The sequence below is a fragment of the Bubalus bubalis genome, chromosome 2, assembly GCF_019923935.1.
Source record: "Bubalus bubalis isolate 160015118507 breed Murrah chromosome 2, NDDB_SH_1, whole genome shotgun sequence".
NCBI lineage: Eukaryota > Metazoa > Chordata > Mammalia > Artiodactyla > Bovidae > Bubalus > Bubalus bubalis.
Window position 1 is genome coordinate 155,673,928 of NC_059158.1, and position 22,170 is coordinate 155,696,097.

Below are 22,170 nucleotides of genomic sequence, written 5' to 3' on the forward strand. Positions count from 1 at the left end.
GCACCTAGTCTTAGTTGCAGCACGTGGCATCTTTTAGTTGGGCACACAAACTTAGATATGACATGCAGTATCTAGTTCCCTGCCCAGGGACTGAACAGGAGTCTCCTGAATTGGGAGCAGGAAGTCTTGGTCACTGGACCACCAGGAAGTCCCCAGAATCTATTAATCAAGAGCTTCAATATCCAAGGTTTCTGAGCAGGATACTCACAGGTTTCCATCTGAGAATGTACTTGGAAATGTGAGATGATTCTGGTGCGTTCCATTGGATGGGGTGAGAGTTGGGTTGACTTGGGGTCTCAGTGATGATTACTTGGACAGGACCACTTGTATCTGAAAATGAAAATATGAGAGTTGGTGATCCTGAGGATTCCCTTACTTCAACTTAAAATTTAGTACACATGGATAGCCATCACTAAAGACAGTTTTGCTTATCAGTAAATGGGAGCACAATAAAAATTATCTGGAGTTAATTTTTTACATAATGACATTGGAAATCAATGAGACAAATCCTTTTTTTCTTAATTAATCACTGTCAAATAACAATATTGTGTTAAGTTCTGCTGTACAGCTATGTGATTCAGTAATACACACACATACACACACACACATATATATATTCTTTTTTATATTCCCTTCCATTATGGTTTATTACAGGATATTGAATATAGTTCTCTGTGCTAAACAGTAGGATCTTATGGCTCATGCATTTCGTGTATGTTAGTTTGCGCCTGCTGACCCTTCATTCCCACTCCATGCCTTCCCTATGCCCTTCCTTGTGTCAACCACAGGTCTGTTCTCTACGAGACAAATCCTTTTTTAACAGGTAGATTCTTGTCTTTCACATGAAAAATGCAACTCAAACTTATTTATAAGCAAATAAAATAAATTTTTAAATGCCACTTGGTTTGCTTTCTTCTCCTTTTTCAAAGAATTGTGAGAAAACTGTGGAACCACTCTAACACAAATAATGTAATACAGAATACAAACTTCATTTACTTATACTAAACTTCTTTGAAGGAAATTCTAGCTTGTGGAGCTTTTCATCAAGGACAAATCTACCATCAAGAAAGAAAAAACATTCCAAAGGCCATATGACATGATGTAAAACAAACACATTTCTAAGTGGGGTAGAATCTTAGACAAACAGACAAAGGTAATAATTAAAGACTCAATTTTATTTCTCATCCTCTCAGTCTAAGATCCTATCAGTTTGGGAAAATGTTTTATTTTTATTCAATAAGTTTGCTCTAAAATCATTCCATTGATTGGTCAAATTGCTGAGATCAAAATTATATTTTTTCAAAAGTAGTTATCAATAAAATGACATTTTGAAGTGTATACTAAATTCAATATTTCCACATCTTTAATGTGTAAAACTATTATCAACAAATTTAGTGTGTGGTTTTGGTTCTTCTGCTTTTTTTAAGGCAAAACAAGAGAAGTAGAATCAATTTCTTAATAGGGTAGATTCTATTTAGGATAATTATTAAATAAATGGAAAATTTATGCCTGCAGAACAGAACACTATTAAATACTGTCTTTTTTATGATGTCACTCAATGTTCAACTTATTAGAAATAAAGTTCCTTGTAATAATGTTTCCAAGAATTTCTAACTGACATTCTGTTAAACAGAGCAAAATTTTGCATGTTAGCTAGATCAGTTCAGCAGATTATTAACAGATTTAAGTTTTCCATAAGGTCGTAGAAAAAATATTGATTTTCAAACTTAATTATTATCCTCACTATTAAATTTTATTTGAAAAAAAGTTTTCTCTAGCAGAACAAATATACAACTTGCATATCTGGACAGACTCAAAAGTTCTAGAATAATATACTCACTTCCATGATGAGAATAATTCAAAGTTTGGCTCAAGACTAATAAACATTCTTTAAATCTTAATTTCATTTAATACACATATTTGTAAGCTGTACAAAAACCAAAATTAATAAATAAAATTCTCAATTTTTAATTCTAAAGTGTATATTTCATAGACCATGGCAGGGTGTTTGTTTTAATTAACTGGCAGAAGTCAATTCCACAACCCTCTTTGAATCACTCCTTCACCATTATATATATATGAATATAAATACATTTTTAAAAACAAACATTGAGGTAAAATTTTAGAGATGTGATTATTTACTCCCATAATCAGTAAATATAGAACTATCACATTTTTATATTACAATAATTGGTATAAGGCTGTTTAAATATTGATCCTTAAAAGAAATCCTACCATAATTTCCTCATGTAAAGAGATGCCTGATATGTATTTTAGTTTAACAACCATGATTTTGAGAGAAAAAAGTTTATGATGCCATGAATGTACACCACCAAGAGTCATTCCTAAAGCTAACCAAGGACTTAGGATGATTAAATGCCAATGTAGGTTCATTGATTGTAACAAACATACCACTTTGGTGGGGATGTTGATATTAGAGGATGTTGTGCTGTGTGGGAGCAGGGGAAACACGGGAAATCTCTGTACCTTCCTTTTGATCTTACTGTGAACCTAAAACTGCTTAAAAATAGTCTTAAATTTAAAAAAAAAGATCATGATGATTATGGCTGATTCATGATGATTATGGCTGATTCATGTTGATGTATGGCAGAAACAATACTATAAAGCAATTATCCTCCAATTAAAAATAAATAAATCTTAAAAAAATTATGATGGTTACATGTTTATCAAAATTAAGTTTTAGATAACATAAGTGACCCTTTACTGCCTACCTTTAAGCTTAATCATGCTGCTATGTCCACAAGGAGGAGGATAGTGAAGAAAAGGGGAGGAAAAAGAAACAGGCGACTCAGAGGTTTTTACTCAGTGATGGAGCAAAACAACATAAGGTTTCCTCTAAAATTTCAAGTGCTGGTTTGAAACCATATGCTTTCAACATTAGGCTTGTACCATAGCTCACCTTTAAGGGAACAACCCTAAACAGTAATAAGATATCTTGCATTTAGCACAATTTTGTTCAGAGAGTAAAAAATTATCCATGATTTGTAAGGTCAATTAAATTCCAGGTATCACTCTATGCCACTTTTTCCACATATGATTAGAAGACAAGAAATTTGAAAATTCTGACATCATTTACATTATTTAGACTTAGCATTTTGATAATCCTTTTGATATTGGTTAATTGGTAAAACTTTGTAAAGTAACCTGAGCAATGACTCACACCATTGTGAAAACTTGACTCCCTCTCTTATTCAATATAATCATACTAATTATGAAGTAGTTATGAAGAGATATGACAAAATGTCTATACTTTCAAAACCAGTTTGAAATAAGGCCCAAATGAATAATTTCCAGTAATGGTGACCCTGGAGAAGTTAAACATTCATGCATTTGCAACTCAGCCCTTTATTTAGTTTGCTGAGATCTGTGCTTTCCTGGTTGTTTATTGACAAACCAAATGCCTCTTATCTTCTGTTAGTTTGAACAACTCTACTGAATCCTCTGTAGGAGGAACAAACAGGGCAAGGCTCAGAGACAACGGACTGGTGATCTGTTGTTCCGTCATCCTTCCCACACTCTGAAAGCCCCACAAGCCAGGCAGGAACCATTGAGCAAACCAAACACACAGATAAGACCCAGACTGTGTACTGAGGCCAATCTCCTCTCTGCTGAAATCGCCTCTATGCTCAATGGGCTCTTCTGTTATGAAGAGTAGAAACAAGGTCAAAACATAAAAGTCCAACACAGGAGGATTCCTTCCCATTTAGATTTCATCTCTGGCATGTCAACCTACAGGCTTCCAGCAAGCTGTTATGTGAACAGGCTTACTTTAAAAGAGAGAGCGAAAAAAGTTCTCTCTAATTCACTGAGAAGGAAATCACTTTGAAGACCACCATACCAGTAAGAACCGTAAATAGACAGTAAGAGATTTTTTAGAAATGTCTATCCTTTGGTGGTATCATTTAAAAAAAAAAAAAAAGCTTCAGTTATATACTTTCTGAACTTACAGTAATTCTGCAGAGCTTTAAAAATTATTGAACAAAAAAAATTATTTTAAGTGATTCCAACACACAAATCTACCACAAAATACAGTTTAAGAGCCAGGTCAATCTATGCTGAGAACCTGTTAAGCAAAGTCATCTTCAGCAGCCCAGACAGCGCCTGAAGCCAGGGGAGAGGAGGGGCTCTTCTAAGTTCAGAAAGGATATATATGAACAGTTTTTAGGATCACAGATTATTAGTTTGTTGCTGCTGGAAGGAACTTAAAGGTAATCAGCTAAAATCTTCCTGTTTTACAGATGAGGAAATAATGAATGAAGCTTGACTTGTATCTACTTAGCAGCATGTACAAACCTGGATCCATGTCTTGGCAAACACTGTTTTTGGCCAAGTTGTTCCATATCTTTTTCTTTATGACAGTAAATCTCTTATCACATTAAAAAGGGATTTAGTTAACTGAATCTTGATTTCTGTCATAGGTAGGTTCCAATGTTCTGACGATCTCTCTATTTCTGAATACAGGCCACATCTTAACTTAGCAGAGAGTCAAGAGACTTTGATCTCAGTAATTGCTTAAGTAACTGATGCCTAAAAATTAATTTTATTTTTTGGTCACACCACTAGGCATGTGGAACTTCTCTGTCTAGGGATCAAACCCATGCCCTCTGCAGTGGAAGGGCAGAATCTTAGTCGCTGGGCTACCAGGGAAGTCCACGATGCCTAAAAATTAGTTTCAGAATTCAACCCATCTTACTGTTAACTCATCACTCGGCAAAAATTAAATTCAATTTTTTAAAAAATGAATAATACCTCCAGCTAGGCATTATGTCCTGTGACCTGAAAAAAATCCAGTAATAAACATTTTCGAGTATTTGAACAGCCTGGGCAGAGAACTGACCAAGTTACTCAACTCTGGACCCAGGATATTTTGTTCCAGACTCCAAAAGATCAAACACGTGAACATTCTGACAAAAAAAGGGCCTGGATGAAACACTGAATGAATACATATCATGTGTATGATACACATGAACGAATGTGTATACATTTCATGCAATTTCTCCATGCAATCTTTCTGTTAAGAAACATAACATAAAATCCTGACCTTTACTCCCAGCATCAGTTACTCCATGGTTTCTATTTACAGGTACAGATGAGAAATGAAATTTAGCCAGTGTTTTAACCTAATGGAATGTTTTACGATGTTAAGAAACAAATTTACATGCAGGAACTTTTTCACAGCCTTCTACTCCTACTTGACTAGGGAGAAAGGAAAACCATTTAAGTAAAAAATATTCGATTAATGTTTAGACAGTGAAATGAGAAAAAGATAGGAAAAGGAGGAGATACCAATTTAGGCCTCAGAGTGTTACTAAACACTGACGTTGCCGTGTATTTTATAACACAGTGGAATAAAGCTACTTACCTGGATAGGTCTGTAAGGGCTGGCAGGCCCACTCCCCAATGCCACGGCCATAGCAGTAGCACTGGTACCGGACTCCCTGCAAATACTTCTCCCATGAGTCTCCAATTTGATAAAAGGTGCGGGTTTCTGAATCCTGACATTGATCTGAAACATACACAAGTAGACTATTAAGCAGTCTTTAAAACTTAAAGTGACACATTTAAATTTGGTGTGCTAGTGCACAGATTCTTAGTTTTAATAAAAACTTGCAACTGTCCTTACAAATATAGCAGTTCAAAAATGTTTTGCTCGTATCTTATACCTTAGTGGACAGTTAATGGTCAAAAAGTACCCATTGGGAGGATTAATTAGCTTTCTAAAAGAATAACATTTCTAAATAAAAATGTTAAGATTTGGATTTCAGTATATATTGACAACCTGAATCTTAATTTGAGAAAAATAAATTAATTTTATATTTTACCCATCTTAATGCAAACAGCATACCATTTGAAGAGCAAAGATAAAATATCACTTTATACATGTCTTCAAAATGTGGATGACTTAATTTTACATATAAATGAACTGAGCTAAATTTCAACTAGTGAATAACTTGCTGAACAGCTTCTAAGAAAGCCTTTCAGGCTTCTCACAGCTTTGACAACCGTAGGTCAAAAAAACTCATCTAATCGGTTTGTTTTCTGGGTGAGCAACATGTCTCTTTGAGTAAAGGAATATTAATGGATTACCTTAAAGCTGGTAACACAGCTCTTTTAAGGCCCAACCCTCACTATTTGCTTAGATCTATTAAAAGTGCAGCCAAGAAAAATAAAGAATTTGGGAGGGAGATATTTACTGGCATAATCATTTGTCCACATTATTGCACAGTCAGCAAAGGAAAGTTCTCTTTCAGACATGAATTATCTTTATGATTCAGAACCAAAAAACAAATTTGTTTCAATTAAAGTAAACCTTCATGTGTTACCAAATTCAACAAAAATAAATGACTACCACTCTCAAGTTTAGATATTGGTCCATGATTAGAGAAAAGACTTTGCCAAGCTCTCTGCAGGCCATGATCAAAGTCTAGAGCCAGTTTCAATCAAGTAATATCAAAGAACTCTCCTTATCTGAAACTTGCTAGCTATACTCAGTGTTCAAATCCAGCTAGAGACACAAGGCTACTTACCAACAGGATCGCACTTCCACCGACCCCGGCCCTGACCGAAGCAGGTACAATTCAGCATGTGTCCCTCTTCATGACGTTTGTGGAATGTGTCATTCACATTGTAAGTGATGCCATCGACGATGCACTGATCTGTTTAGGAAACAGTGGGATGGGTGGAGAATTTTTAAGTTTCACTGATGAAATAAAAGAGGCTCCACTTTTCGAAGCATACAATTCCCTCCACTTAATTAGCAACATCTTCCACTAAAATAACTTTTCTACTGGCATAGAATAAACATTTTTTTCCAAAGCTTAGTCAGTACTACACTTCTTGCAAAAAAAAAAAAAATTCTCTCTTATAAACTTGTACAGATTAGAGATCCAAGTATATACAACAAATTTTAACTTTCGGAAAAAGTTCTTGCTGGGTTCAAAATGACCTTTAGATCTCTGCTTGTTACAATAAATAGGAGGCAGATTAAACATTCTAATGATACCCAGCATGATGTGATGGTCTCATCTCTGGAATAGCAGGGCTAGGGAGATACTTGGAATGTATAAATAGAATACCATAAGTGACATTGGAAAGTTAACAACAACAACAACAAAATCAGGCCAACTCTGTTGTTAACTTGCTGAGATCCTAAGAAATTACTTCCCTCTCTGGGCCTCAGTTCCTTCCTCTATAAAATGAGGAGTTGGTCTGGATGCCTTCCTAGTGTCCTTTTCAGCTCTGCAACATCATATGTATTAGACCTGGATTGTGTCATCCATCGGGCCCCATAAAAGGAGAACAAGTCCAGGTCAATGTCAACACAGAGGCTACATGGACTATTTATCAACCCAGAGCTCTACCTAAGTCTTATTTTTCAAACCAAAGAAATAGAAACACTAAAATAGTTTTAATAGATCAACAACCCTTATATCATACACCAGGGTCCAAAGGGGAAAAACTAGAGTGAACAAAAGAAATTGGTCTCTATGTCTTTGTCTCCTTGAATTAAAAGAGATCTGCCAAGATCTGATTTTGGAATAGCACGGTCTCTTTTCTTTACAAAAATTGCCCAGTCTTTTCTAGACAAGAATCCAACAGCATAAAGAAAGAAATTTGAGTCGCTCAGTCGTGTCTGACTCTTTATGATCCCATGTACTGTAGCCTACCAGGCTCCTCTGTACATGGGATTTTCCAGGCAATACTACTGGAGTGGGCTGCCATTTCCTTAAGCTACAAGGATCAAGTGATATCAAGTGATCATGTTCTATTCTCTGAAGTCATCTTCTTGGCTCAGCCTAAGTACTTACATCCTGGGAATGTTTCAGAATCTTAGAAATGCTCTGCCAGATTTTCTTAACTGGCTGTCTAACATGCAAAATCTATCCAACACAGTAGACTAATGGAGTGGCATTGCATACTTCTTCTCCTGCTTTTGGTAAAGCACAAGTTTTCACGAAGAAGTCTGCTTCTCTGTATTCTCTGTCCTCTCAGCTATTTTCATTAACAAGTGAGCATACCTCGGAGCTGAGAGTAGGCGACACACGTCCATTCTCCACGACCATTTCCAACACATGTGCATCTCATCATGTGGCCCATATCATGCTGTTTGTCCCACTGGTCTCCAATGCGATACATGACCCCTTCGTTGGTTGTACAGATTTCCTCGTGGGCTGTTTGGAAACAGAAGGGAAATGCATTACTGTATAAACGATCACAAGGGCTAAAATGTATGCAATATTATCAGTCTGGTTTGGTGATCCTAAGAACTCTCTTGGAAGTCTTCTGTGCCTCAAAAATTCACTGAGCTCTGACTACCAGAGAGAGAAAACATAGTCTGAAGATGAGGTTTGTTGTAAGGAAAAATTACAGTACGGTTAAGGGGTGTTAACCACAATTATGCCTACCCATTCAAGGGGTTTGCAATGTTCTAAAAGTCTGGATTTGACTACTGTCCCATAACATTTTTCTAGTTTCAGTTTATTCTAGATCAAAGGGAAACAATGTGTATGGGTATAGAATTGTAAGTTAATATGTGTTTTCCTTCTAAATCCAAATTTTCTTCTGCTGAAATGAGAGGAATAAAAGTAAGCCTAAGTATTAATAGTTTCCTTCTGATGTTTCACTGCCTCATATTCACACTTGACTGCAGCACATGGATTCTTAATTCTACTATCAGAAAATCAACTGTAGTCTAGTGGCTCTCGAAATTTGAAAACAAAAGTTATTGATTCTCCTTTCTTCATTCACACAAACTAGAGCACGGCCTTTTAAAACAAGATCCCTATTGATTGGAAAATACAGAGTCTGGGTCATTTTGGTGTTTAATAAGTGATAGACCTTATTCTAAAGCTGTATGTAAATACTGCAGGTCTGTGACTGCGGCAGTCACTTCAATGTTTTAAGTTACTCAGCTTTTTACAAAAGACACCCCTGTTTGTTTTTTTTTTAAAAAGTGTATTTCCAGACTTTTTAAAAGTATTTTTATTGTATTTACATGTTTTTGGACTTTATAACAGTGGGATTTTAAAATCATATCAACAATTATATAATTCTTATACTTTTAAATAATTATATAAATCTTATAAATCATATGAATAATTATATAATTCTTAAATATTTGATTACATACAGATCATGAAGTTTTCTGCTGTCTAAAAATTAAGTCCTAATGCGTGAAACAGAAGTAAGCCAAGCATTATTCTTCAGTCTTACACCACAAACGGCTGCCTGCAAGGGCTTCGTCTTACCAGCCATGGGGCAGAATCCAAACTTCTGGTCAGCGTCGTAGTTCTGCGTGGTTCCACACCATTTCATGTTGTCCCTCCTGCCCTCAGAAGTACAGTCCGTGTAGTTGTGGTTGTTGTACAGGAAAGGAAAGTGGCACAAGGCACCATTGGAATTTCCACCTCGAGTCTGCACCAAAACTGCCCAAAACAACACACATGTCAGAAGAAAAAGATTACAATTGAGCTTCCCAATGTACAGTGGGGAATTATTGCGACTAGACTAGCCAAGTTTCTGCAACTAATTCAGAGTGTGTCTCAGAATAAAAGATGTCTAATAATACAGTTCTAAGCCTCTTTAGTATATTCACCTTCACCTTTCAAGCAGATTTAAATCCAATTTTTGCTCTCATTTTTCCAGCCAAAAAGAAAAAGATTAAATGGTCGCTTTGAATAAATCATGGTTTTAGCCAAAACAAAAGCAAGAGCACTCAGGCCTGCCTCCTATGTAGTCTTCAGCCTGGGGGAGTGCCTACTGATTTTCCTATACAAGCATCTTTAATCACATAATGATCCCAATGAGTCAAAAATAAATGCACTGGAGGGCTTTTCCCTTGGTGTCACTTCCCAAGACGACTGCGAAAATTGGGAGGATCTTTAACTGTAAAGTTAGTTCCATCCATGTCCCTTGGGTCCAGATAACACAAAGGTGGTACTTCTCAAGTGTAGCCTTGAAAGGAACGCCCAGATTGCCGGCCAATAAAAACAGAGCATGAGAAATGGGGTTTTCTCACTGTTGTGTTTTCCCCTGGGATACTCACCAGTATGGTCTGTACAGAAAGAATATTTCTGGTCTTGCTCATAATTAGAAGTTGTGCTGCACCAGAGGTGTCCGTCCTGCCGCCCTTCGGTCGTGCAGGAGTAGAAAGTCTTGCCGTTGTAGATGAACGGGAGGACGCAAGGCTCTCCGTTGGAATTGCCACCATAAGTCTGGGTTACAGCTACAAGCATAACCAAAAGGGTCTCAGTAAACATAGTTGCACTTGTCTCCCACTATTGTTCCTTATTTTCCACTTAACTGAGGCTGACCTTGTGTCCTCAAAGGGGGTAAAAAGTACTATGAATATGACTAGCTATAAGTATTAACCAGATCATAGTGTTATCAAAATACCTTACTCAGAAAGCCACATTTTTTTTGTGGGTAGAACAACACCTGAGTTCTTCTTCTGACATCCATTGTTACCACCTCAGCAGCCATGCCTCAGTTCCCCATTTGCAAAGCTATTGGGTTGGCCAAAAAGTTCATGCGGGTTTTTCTCTAAGGTGTTACTGAAAAACTCGAATGAACTTTTGGCCAACCCAATATATTACTACAGGTTAATTAAGGATGCTGCTCAAGTGATCCTGGAGGGGTATACATGGCTCTGTTGGTGCTGTAAGAATTAATACAAGAAGCTGTACTAGGGGAAAAGTCAAGTGCACCAATTATTATTGCTACAATTTCTACCACTTTTATACCCTGGAAGAGTTGCACCAGGTTGTTGAAAGAAGTTTACATCACAAAGGTTCAGAACTTTGGGATTTAGAGTACTAAATAGGAATGGATTAGTTTACTCAGAAAGTAACCACTTGTAACATTTTAGACAGATAAAAAATACACAGTAGCTTAATACTTACTACAGGAAAGAAAACACATTAAAAAGACTGAAAAAATATATATCAAATGCCAACCATGGTTGTTATCATAGGCTGGTAAGGTTATAAACTTTTCTTGTTTTATTGTTTTACATTTTTTGTAAATGAATGTATTGCCTTTCAAAGTCTAAATAATAAGGAAGTCATCAGTCCTCTTTTTAAAAAAGATAACACAGACCTGTCTCTTGGCAGCTGACTCCGTTGCCCAGGCAAGTGCAAAGCATTTGCTTATTCCCTTGTGTCTTTAGCCACTGCATCCCCACAGAGTAAACCACACCGCTGTCTGTGACACAGTGACCATATGGAGGCGGCTGAGGATGAGGCTGGGGCTGGTAGATGGCCGTTCGGACATCAGTGAAGGAGCCAGATCCTGAGGACATGAGAAAGAAAAGTCACAGAACTGGTTAAGGGAAAACTACTTCCTGGAGTAGTTCTCTGGGATCTTCAAGGTCTCATCCAGATGACTCTACAATCCATCTTGTTACTGAGCTGGGATTGGAAAGAATTGCCCCTCCCTCTTTGCATTAGCTTTGGCACTCAGCCTAAGAAATAATCCATAAGAGGCTACCCAGTGTTCTCTACCTTCCAGCTTACCTGGAGCTACCAAGAGTGTATTTCCAAATCACCAACATTATTCTGCCACTCCACAGAGCAGGTACCTCCAATGACTGCTTACTCATTTCAGCGAGACAAAGCCCATGACTTTACAGTCCTCTACACCTAACCTCTGATCAGCTCACTTCATTCTTTCCATTTCATTCAGTTCAGACCACTTTATCCTTTGTTCTTTGCCTCATCTGCACTGAGCTTCTCATTATCCCTTCCTGCACCCTGAGCTGTCCCCAGGCTTTTCCCTTGGCCTGGAATGGTCTGTCTCGCCATCTCTTAGCAGCTCCCACTAGCCCAATATATCTGGGCATCTCTCTTCCTGATATTATTTTGAGAAGTCTCTGCAGCTCTGCAGCAGACCTCTCGCCATCAATGTAACTCTGAGCTCCTCAGACCGTGCCCTGGGCAGCCATACTGAATTTCCTACTCACTATCCCTCCTCCTTCCACATTTCGTGTCTCCAAAGATTATCTGGGAATTCTTTTGTGGTTTTTTTCCCTAAAATCAGTCAATCCTCTTAAGACAGCTTTCATTTCAGAGTAAGACAACAGAATATGCTGATCTTTTCTTTAAACATAGAAATCTGTTCTCTTGGGTGTCAGGCCCAAGGAGCAGAATTAGAACTGAAGCTAGAATCACTGGCAGACTGAATTCAGCATCTCTCTAAGGCAATCCTCTTAAGACATCTTTCCTTTCAGAATAACACTGGAACCCAAATACTTCATAGACAATGGTCCCAAGGTCACACATATCAGGGGAACACGGCATCTGTTTTCATACACCCCACTTGGGAGAGTCACAATGCAAAGGAATATTAAGCTCCTATAGAAGAAAGTTTGTATTTGTTTAACCCCATGTTCTCTCAAACTTTTTTGAACAACAGAGCCATTTCAGTATTAATATTAGTAATACTAATAAAAATAGGAATCATTGAATGCTTACTCCCAATTAACCTCTACTCTTTTTAATTTAAACTGCTTCAGTAAGCTGAGATTAGTAATTGTTTCTTTTTTAAGTTAGCAGCAATTTTTCTGAAAGTAATCAAATAACTCAAAAAATGTTATCAAATCCAATCTTGTTCTCCTTCTTAAGTGCTTATGGCAAGATGAAAACTCATCAAAAGGAGGAAAATCCAAGTAAGTAATTAATACTTTTTGCTAAATGACCTAGATGAAAGACTAAACAATAATGCTAGTGCATTGTAGTGAAAACTTGACAAAACAGAGCAAGAATAATAACAGAAGTACACATTCTTGACTGCCCTCTTTCTTTCTTTAGATTCTTACAAAACAAGCTATAATGCAAAGATCCTAGTCTAGTACTAGAAATAATTAAAACTTATTTTTTAAAAAAAGCTTAGATATTATGTCATTCCTTTCCTTGTCTAGGATTCCTCTGAATTTTTCAAATGTGAAAACCAATACATGAAGAAAATGACTGTGCATTATTTTATGGAATGCAACAGAGTTTCCTGGAGCATGGAAACCACACATAAAGGATTGTTTCCACAGCAAAAAGAATAGAATGTCAGGGTAAGGAGATATATTCCATACTTAAAAAAGAACAAATGTACTTTTCCCCCTTTTCCCAGCAGAAGAATCAAGGGATCATGTAACTCAGCAAAAGTTTCTCATTTCCATTAAAATGTACTTTAGATATTCAACATACATACATAAGGGTATGTATATGAATATCCACATGTGTATCAATCTACAGATCTCAATATATTTATATATATCTTTGTATATACATCATGTAGGTTTCATGAAATTAGTAATTTTTCTTGGCCATCAATTTAACCTCTTGGAACTAAAATTAGTTTTTTTCCCCCAAGATCCATTTCAGTTTCATTTTTATTTAAGTTTAAAAATCTTGATAGTAAACAAAGTTTTAACTAACAGTCTGCAAAGGAACTCAGCTTCGTAGCCACATCTTCCTTCAAGAGCACACCAAGGGAAAGATGGCTTTGTGGAAATGCTTAGGGCAAGGTGCCCCCGTTTGGGTCCGCAGGGCCCCATGCCTCACCTGCAGATGTGGTCTGCAGGGATGTATGCCTCTCACACTTCCACTCGCCACGGCCATTGCCCGTGCAGATGCACTGGAGCAGGTTCCCCCGGTTGTCCTTCTTGCTCCAGGTATCCCCAATTCTGTAGGATGTCCTAGTGTCCTGATCGTTGCATCTGTCTGTGTCAGAAAGGGAGCGTTAAAACATGTAAATCAGTTTGAGCTTGGCAAGTGCTTGATGCAAACCTAAAATAAAAATAGAGTTGTTTCTAATAAGGACCTACTGTACAGCACAGGGAACTCTACTCAATACTCTGTAATAAGTCTGTAATGGTGGTGGTTTAGTCGCTAAGTTGTGTCCAACTCTTGAGACCCCATGGACTGTAGCCTGCCAGGCTGTTCTGTCCATGGGATTCTCCAGGCAAGAATAATGGAGGGGGTAACCATACCCTTCTCCTATCTCCCCGACCTAGGAATCGAACCTGCATCTCCTGCATTGCAGGCAGATTCTTTCGACTGAGCTAAATGATCTAAATAAATGATCTAACACTGATTCACTTTGCTGTGCACCCAAAACTAACACAATACTGTTAACTATACTCCAATAGAAAGTTTTTTTAATAAAAAAAAGGAGAATACAGTTGCTTCAAGTTTGGTAAGCTGTTTTTGGATGATACCTTTATATTCAGCTGTGGTGCCATGGGTGGTAAACTTTTGAAAGATGTGATTGCATTTAAAACAGTGTGAAGGAAGCTATATGATGTAGTCTTAATTCCACTCATCTGTTTGCCAAAATGCTATTTTTCACTCATTAAATTTTCATTTAGTCATTCAGTTCATTAAATTTGATAAAAATCTTTCATTCATTACGTTTTTTCACATTGTTTATTTGACCAAATTCATCCCCTGGCTTTCTAGTCTTCCCTCTGTATCCTTCTCTGGCTCTCCTGGCTTTGAGTCATGACTGTTTACAACCTACCTTATCATAGGGGATTTTCTTTAGAAAACTAGAAACAATAGGGAGGCAAGTAGGTCTCATAGGGTCTCAACCAACTGCCCCAAAGGAGCTATTAAAAGATAGCAGCATCTGTTTTTTCATTTGTTATGTAAAACAATTCAAGGCACCACAAACTTCTCTAACTAAAATATTCTCTCCCCTGGTCCCACTCCACCTGCTACCAAACACAAACCTATTTAACATTATTAACAAAATGGCATCTTTTTAATTGCTCGTGGTGTTAACTCTTTGATGGGAAAGTGAGATTATTAATATAAAATAATGCTTGTTTAATGTTCATTTAGTCATGTCTGACTCTTGTGACCCTATGGGCTGTAGCCCAATAGGCTCCTCTGTCCATGATGGATTAGACAGACAAGAAAATAAAATGATAATTTGTAACTAAATTACCATCAGTCTATGATTATCTGGCAAATAAATTGTTTCGATTATAAACCAGCTTTGCCCATATGCTGCAATGTGATAGAGAGGATTTGATTGGCTTGTGAAACAGAACTACACTGGGTTAGATAAAAAATAATTAGTTGATGTTAAGTTCAGACAAATACAGACACATATTGATCTCCCACCACAGCAGAAGTCTGAATAAATGATAGCATTGCCAGTGACACTTTTTCCCAAATCTCCAACCAAGTGTTGTCTTCCCCTGAACCTCCATAGTACTATTTCAGTATCTGTCTCAAAGTGTTTAATTCTGTGCTTTGTAGAAGATGATATATGTAAGCCTTTCTCATCATCCTGACCTACTTACTAAGTTCTCTTTGACAAGTCGGCTAATGTCCAGTTCATTTTTGCATCCTACACCATCCTGAATAAAGTAGGGACTTAAAAAATTTCATGGAAGAAATGACTTTTCTTTGAGAAGCTTTTCCCAACTTGTTATTAGAAGAGCTTTAAATAATAGATAAGAGTTTGAGTCAAACATCTAACTTGTCTTAAACTAAAACACTGCCACCGAGGTCTTGGAAGTCTAATAATCATAATAAAATGTTAAATGCAAGAGAACTGGCAAGGTGCTCAAAAACATTTAGTTTAAATTGCTATCACTATTTAAGAGAGATTATTTTTTGTTTGAAAGAATTCAAATTTGGATGGTGAACATGATGAGATAGTTAAAACTTCCAGCTAGATAAGGCATGTTCAAAATATTTAGATTTGATTTTAAATGTATAACACTGATAGTTGATAGCTGTTTTGCTTCCACAAACTTTATAGTTTGACATTTCAAAAAAGGAGCATTGAATCCCTAAGGCAAAAAGTAAGGCCTAGGGGCAATCTTAGAAGGAGCTACAGAGATACCAGTGTTTCTTTCAGAAACTTTCAAAGTTTAGCTTCTTCACAGCACTAATAAACCTACAGAGACACTGTCCTTAACCCCAGAATAGGGGTTAAACATAATTTAACCTATGGGATAAGTACCTTTTATTTTTATAAATTTTGCTAATGTATATGCCTTACTTATATGTCAAGCATAGAAGGAAACCCAAAACTTTAGATCTTTGCTCCTCTCTATGTCAAGAGCACTCACATGCCCAAAGATGCATGTGCCTGTTATTTTAAAGATTTCCTTGCTACTTAGAAAATATCTCAGTGATCATTTAGATGAAACATTTGCAACTTATCTTTGGGTCTGCAACACATTTGGCACTGAAATGAACATTAAGGTTCTTTCTCAGTAGCTGATAACCTAAGACCTTATTGAACTAAGTTGTTTTATTTTAATTTAGTCTTCTTTGAAGAAGCAGAATAAGTTGGTTACAAAATCTTTCTTGACATCCAAATGTTAGCATGTTGGAGGAACAGATGTTGTATGTGATATCATATGACAATTCTCTCTAGGAATCTAGAAAACAATGCCTGACCTCATCTTTAACATACAGATCTAAAACGTACTTCTGGAGGTGCAAGTGATACGTCCACTGCCTTCTCCCAGGCAAGTACAGTCCACCATCATCCAGCCTTGATAAGGCTTTTCCCAGGTCTCCCCGACAACATAGGAAGTACCAGCAGCTTGATCAAAACATTTCTCAGCTGTAGGGAAATTGGAAGGAAAAACAGAAAAAAAAAAAAAAGAGTTATTTCAAATTGTGCTGTCTCCCTGTAATTTTAAGTATATTGTGTAAGCGAAAACCCAACCACATTTTTTTAAGTGGTACTCTGTTCAAAAAGAAAGGCACGCCCTGTAACTAAGCACAGAGCAAGTAACCAAAGTGAAAGGAAGCTCTAGCCAAGTTGGCAGGCAGAAATTCTGTTCTCCTAGTAAGTACACGGGTTGTACATTTTCAGCTAGCACCGTTCTTCACACCAGTATTTTGAGCAAAAAGGATCTATGTGCCTCCTGTGGATCTATGAATCTCTTGCATATTGAGACTAAATATGCAAAATTCCAATCTTAATTAAAAATGACCAATTATGAATGCCTGCATAAAATGACAAGAAAGCTATTTAAAATTTGGATTTCTGTAAAAATAGAAGCAACACAAAGAAAATAAAAACCTCTGTATTAGAGAACAATCAGAATAAAATTTATAGCCAGAAACTCTTAGATTTGTATCTATAGAGTTCAGCTGAAGATCGACACCAAAGGAAACAGCAATTTTTGACAAAAAATGACCAAGAGATGATAAAACACACATCATATGGTGTTTATATCTGCCACATTCCAATAAAGAAAGACGTTAAAAATCTCATTTTTTTTTACCTTTAAAAAACTTACATCTTGACCAAGGAGAAATCTGAGAGATCTGATCTAATCTGATCTTAGAGAAAACAAATGACTTCTTCCTAAATCTTTCAACTCTATCTTAAGCTTTGAAAAAAAATTAAGACTTCTATTGATACGTGTATGGTCAGTCGTGTCCGACTTTTTGCCAGCCCATGGACTGTATGCGGTCTACCAGCGTTCTCTGTCCCCAAAATTTTCCAGGCAAGGATAATGGATACTGTTTGAGTTGCCATTTCCTACTTCCAGATCCAGGAATCAAACCCAGGTCTCTTGCATCTCCTACATTGTCATGCGAATTCTTTACCAAGGCACCACCTGGGAATCCCTAAGACTTCTATACATGGTTGGGAATTTGAACTGATTCCTTGAAGAAGACTATGGATTACACATTTCATTATTTTAAATAAAATTCTCAGTCTCTTATCTTTTTTATTGGAAGGCAGGTATCTTGTCATGTCAATTTTGACTGAACCCAACATTTTGACTGTGTATCCCACCCCCATGTATCCCCAAGTCACACACCTATGGGCTTGCAGGTCCATTCTCCTTTCCCATTACCCAGACACACACACTCTAACATGTAACCACCAGTCTCGTGTGGTCTCCTCCAGGTGTCACCAATCTTATAGGACTGCCCCCCTTCATGGCAGCGGTCTGTTCAAGATAAAAAGCAAATGTTACAGACAGTGGGACAGAAAATAGTTTTAAAACAGAAAAAGTCTCATATTCCAACCCCTTTGGTTAGCCAAAGAGAGCAGCTTTCCCATCAGGGACAGGGTAAAAGTTAACAGGTCTGGTCATTTGGGGTCCTTCAATTGAATGTCTGGTTTAAGCACAATGGGAAACCACAGAGGAAATCTGAATAGCAAAGAAAGGAGTCATAAATCCTGGATCCCCAGAGAGATCACAGGAAATTGAGTTCTAAGGCAGAAAAGAAAGGCTGCCAGGCATGGCCTCCACACACACATAGTGGGTTTAGCCTGAGACTAATTCAATGCAAAAGGCACACTAGACCTAGAATTCCAGCTTTCAGGATGTGGAGAGTCCGTATTTCACCCTAGGATAGAAATGTCTTTTTGATGGAAAGCAAATAGATGTATACATAGCAAGTGTGGAAATCTGGTTAAACACAAGGGCACATACAAAGGTTAAACTGTCCACTACGTAAACATTATGTAAACACTATGGAACACTGACTCTTAACATATACCAATAATCTTGGATAAACTCTAACATTAAATATAGGACAGGCTGATTGGGCTTATTCACAAGAGACTGATTTGTCTTTTCCAGAAGGTTGTACATCATGCTTTTTGGGGGGAGTGCCACTTAGTTCCCTGACCAGACATTGAACCTCCACCCCCTGCAGTGGAAGCTCAGAGTCTTTACCACTAGACCGCCAGGGAAGTCTGATTTGTCTTTTGGACTGAGCCTTTAAGAGACTTATACAACGACGGATTAAAAAACACTAAATGATGTGTTAATAGAAGCTATTGGTAACCCAATGAATCATACTGGAAAGTTTGACTTAGCTAAACTAGAATTGCTGAGAGTAAGTCCAGATCCCTAAGTACCTTGGAAAATTCATTCCACATTATTCCTAGGAATAGAGAGCTCTGCTTCCTGGTTATAAACTACTGGTTACAAAGAAACCAGACTGTTTCTGTGAGATCCAAGCAGTGTGTACATTGCTAACAAGACTAGCAGAGCACACAACGGCTAATTCATTCTTTGTGACCATCTTTCCAATCACTGAGGATCACATGAGCAGTCTGGCTTGAAGACGCCCAGATAACATACAATGGGCAACTCCTCTAAGAATGCGATGGAACCCACGAGATGTGCTTGGTTAGGCTACGTACATATGTGTACACACACACACACACACACACACACACTCTCTCTCTCTCATAAATGCAAACAGACTGAACACTGCCTCCACCTGTGCTCAGAGCCACCTTTCAGAGGCACAGGAATCAGCTGTGTGGCCATAGAAGGGTGTCTGCTCACCTGGGATAAATCCCCACATTAGGAATATCCGGTCATGGATAACAGAAAGTGACAGTGATGGGAATGGAAAAGCTCACACTGTTATCTCAGTTCCTGGACAGAAGGCCGTTCTTACTTGCAATGGTGCAGCTTATTCTTCCTCGCCCGGCACCGATGCAGGTACAGTCCCAGATCATGGAGTCCTTAGGGCGCTCGTAAGTGTCGCCCACCCGGTAAGTGTTCCCAGTGTACTTGTCAAAGCAAGTCTCTTCAGCTGAGGGAAGATTGAAAGTCCATGTGAACCTTACATAGGGAAAACCTTTTCTATTCCACTCCTCTCATCCAAGGGAAAACCTACTTTTCTATTCTGTGAGTAGCAAGGGACAGTGGAAAGTTTTTAAAACTTGAAGTAGGAGATCTCAATTTTACCCTAGGGTCTAACAAAGCCTCAGTTTTCAACCTTTGACAAGTTTTCTAATTTTCTGGTGATGAATTTCCATTGGAAAGGATTCTCAGGCACTTAGGAAAAAGCTATAAAGCACAACCTTAGGACCAGCTAGATTGTGAAGGAAGGACTTTAGATTCCTCTCTCTGGCTCAGAAAATCAAACCAAGGTCCACTTGAACAATCTGAGCTCCCACCCCCACCCCAGCACTGGCCCTTGTCAATCCTACTATTTCCATTTTGGCCTCATCAGTGGTTCTCTGCAGGAGTTGCCATAATTTACAAGAAACAGATCAAAGGTCATAAAGGAATGAGAACTTTGAAGTGGTCAGTGGTTTTACGTTGAACTGCAGCTGACAAATCGCTTGATAATGTACTGCCCAAAGTGCTTTCTGCCCCATAATCTTACAGTCTAAGATTTGGAATTACTTTCTAATAAATTAGAATTTTATAAGCAATTCTTTTTCTTTGAAGGGAGAAAGAACACACATCGTTCATGTTTTTCATCAAACGTTTTGGGAAAGTAAAACAGAAAGAAGACCCTAGAAACTACTTTGGGATATATTTGTTCTTTTGTTTTAAAGGTAAAAAGAACAATATAATTTGAAAAGCAAATATAAGCAGTTATTAAACATTTTTTAAAGATAATTCTATTAGGGAAATGGGATATGTAATTTTACTACTAATCCTAAATTTAATCAACAAGCACTACTTCTCTATTAGATTCTAATAACTATAATAAGTAGAAGATACTAAGAACTAGGCAGGCTCCCCATCACTTACGTTCAGGCTTGCTCTCACAATTAAAGCCCCGGCTCCCTCCATAACAGGTACAGACCAAGGCACTGCCCAGGTAGGTGCGCTCCCATTGTTGGTTTATCTGATAGTGCTTTCCATTGTCGTAACAACCAGCTGTAAGAAATGAAGAAAAAAGTCATTAAATCTGGATCCTTCCTTTTTCCAAAGTATGGAACTTTCTTGCACAACTAAATTGATAAGCCTAAGCAACAAACGAAGGGGAAAAAAGTTAATCATCAGAGCATCAGAAGAATTAAAAGCAACTAGATATCTAAAGAGTTAAGCACACATTTGCACACGTAGATATTTAGGTATTCCTTTTGTTTTTCTTTTGACTGAGTTAAATGTTATACAATGATGTCATTTCCATCTGGCCATGGGTCTGCACCAAAGGAATGGAAACATTTTGAGAAGCAGATAACTGGGAATTACATTTTAAAATGTGCAAGGAATTTCAGCGCTCTTTGGGGGTAATAAGTCAAGAAGGGCAATGCTAAGCAGTTTCCATTAGCCAAGGAAAAGGGAGGGTGTGTCTGAGAAACTGGAAGAGGAATTCCAATCTCTGTTCTTGGAGAAGCATCCTGAGAAAGCATTTTGAAGCAATTACATCTCATTCAAAGTAGGCACAGCACAATTATTCAGCTACTCTCCCCTCATCCCCATTTTGAAAGTATTTAACCGATTACTTAGTAACAAAGAAAATAAACATAAGGACCACACTAACCCCAAATATAAAAGTTTAAAGGGGTGCATCATTTTTCTCTTTAAAAACGAGTTTTGGTTAATTCTAAGGAGGATGACCTGAGTCGGTACCAGCACTGCTGGACATCGCTGAGCTCCGCCTTCCAACGCCTTACCTTACCTAAGCCCACAAAACCAGCCTGCTCAAAGCCAGTCTTTAATGCCCCCGTCTCATTTAGGAGTATACACATGCCACACGCGCGCGCGCGCACAAAACTTCAGTCACAACTTTGGTTGGTTTTCTGGCCCCGTCCTGAGGCAGCCTGTTCCAGCCCACGGTCAGTACTCACGTTTGCTCTGACTGACAGTCAGCGGGGACTGGGGCTGAACGATCTGCTGCGCCTGTCTCCTGCTCTTCGAGGCTCCCGCTGTCCCCAGGGACAGGACGGCCAGCAGCAGCAGCAGCCCGGGCCCCGGACCCCCGAGCATCTTGAGACGGTGAGGCAACTTGCCGCTTAAGTTTGGTTCCCTTCGCAACCTGCGGGCGGAGTCCCCTTCCAGTACCTCCAAGAGAGTCAGGGCTGGATGATGGGGAAGGGGAAGGGTAGAGGGACAGAGGGGAAGGAGAGGACGAAAGAAGTTGTGGCTGCAGGTCCCCTCGCCCCCGCTCGCGACTAGGGCTCCCCCTCCTCCCCTTGCAAAGCGCAGCCGGCGCGAGCGGCCGAGCCCCGAGAACCAGGGTTTATATGGGACGGTCCCTTCCCGCCCCCCGCGAGGCCCCGGGCGCCGGAGAGGAGGGACCGGCCGGACCCCCTCCCACCCTCCTGCGGCCGCGGCCGCCGCCGACCGCGCGCCCATTGGCCCAGGCTCCGGGTGACGTCAGGGGAACTGTGGGTTCGCCTTGAACAAAAGAGATGCTGATCGCCCGCCAGGATTGGGACAAGAGAACTTTTTTCGGTTTC

The 22,170-nt window shown here is 38.5% G+C and overlaps 1 protein-coding gene across 12 annotated transcripts in view; it reads right to left on the reverse strand.

The window, feature by feature from the left end:
- FN1 (fibronectin 1) overlaps window positions 1-21,922 on the reverse strand; it is a 68,355-nt gene extending 46,433 nt beyond the window's left edge. For 5 of the 12 annotated variants that reach the window (XM_025278217.3, XM_044937774.2, XM_025278213.3 and 2 more), the window contains exons 1-13: window positions 21,559-21,920; window positions 20,513-20,641; window positions 19,422-19,559; window positions 17,819-17,950; window positions 16,465-16,602; window positions 13,575-13,733; window positions 11,119-11,310; window positions 10,067-10,246; window positions 9,270-9,446; window positions 8,040-8,192; window positions 6,549-6,677; window positions 5,384-5,527; window positions 209-330 (exon numbers count right to left, since the gene is read on the reverse strand). In XM_025278217.3, the coding sequence (XP_025134002.2) occupies window positions 209-330; window positions 5,384-5,527; window positions 6,549-6,677; window positions 8,040-8,192; window positions 9,270-9,446; window positions 10,067-10,246; window positions 11,119-11,310; window positions 13,575-13,733; window positions 16,465-16,602; window positions 17,819-17,950; window positions 19,422-19,559; window positions 20,513-20,641; window positions 21,559-21,697 (1,932 nt within the window). In that variant the 5' untranslated portion in view covers window positions 21,698-21,920. Of the gene's footprint in view, window positions 1-208; window positions 331-5,383; window positions 5,528-6,548; window positions 6,678-8,039; window positions 8,193-9,269; window positions 9,447-10,066; window positions 10,247-11,118; window positions 11,311-13,574; window positions 13,734-16,464; window positions 16,603-17,818; window positions 17,951-19,421; window positions 19,560-20,512; window positions 20,642-21,558 lie in introns of all 12 variants that reach the window. The other 7 variants (XM_025278214.3, XM_044937773.2, XM_025278215.3 and 4 more) reach the window with 3 other exon arrangements.
- Window positions 21,923-22,170: the final 248 nt, after the last annotated feature.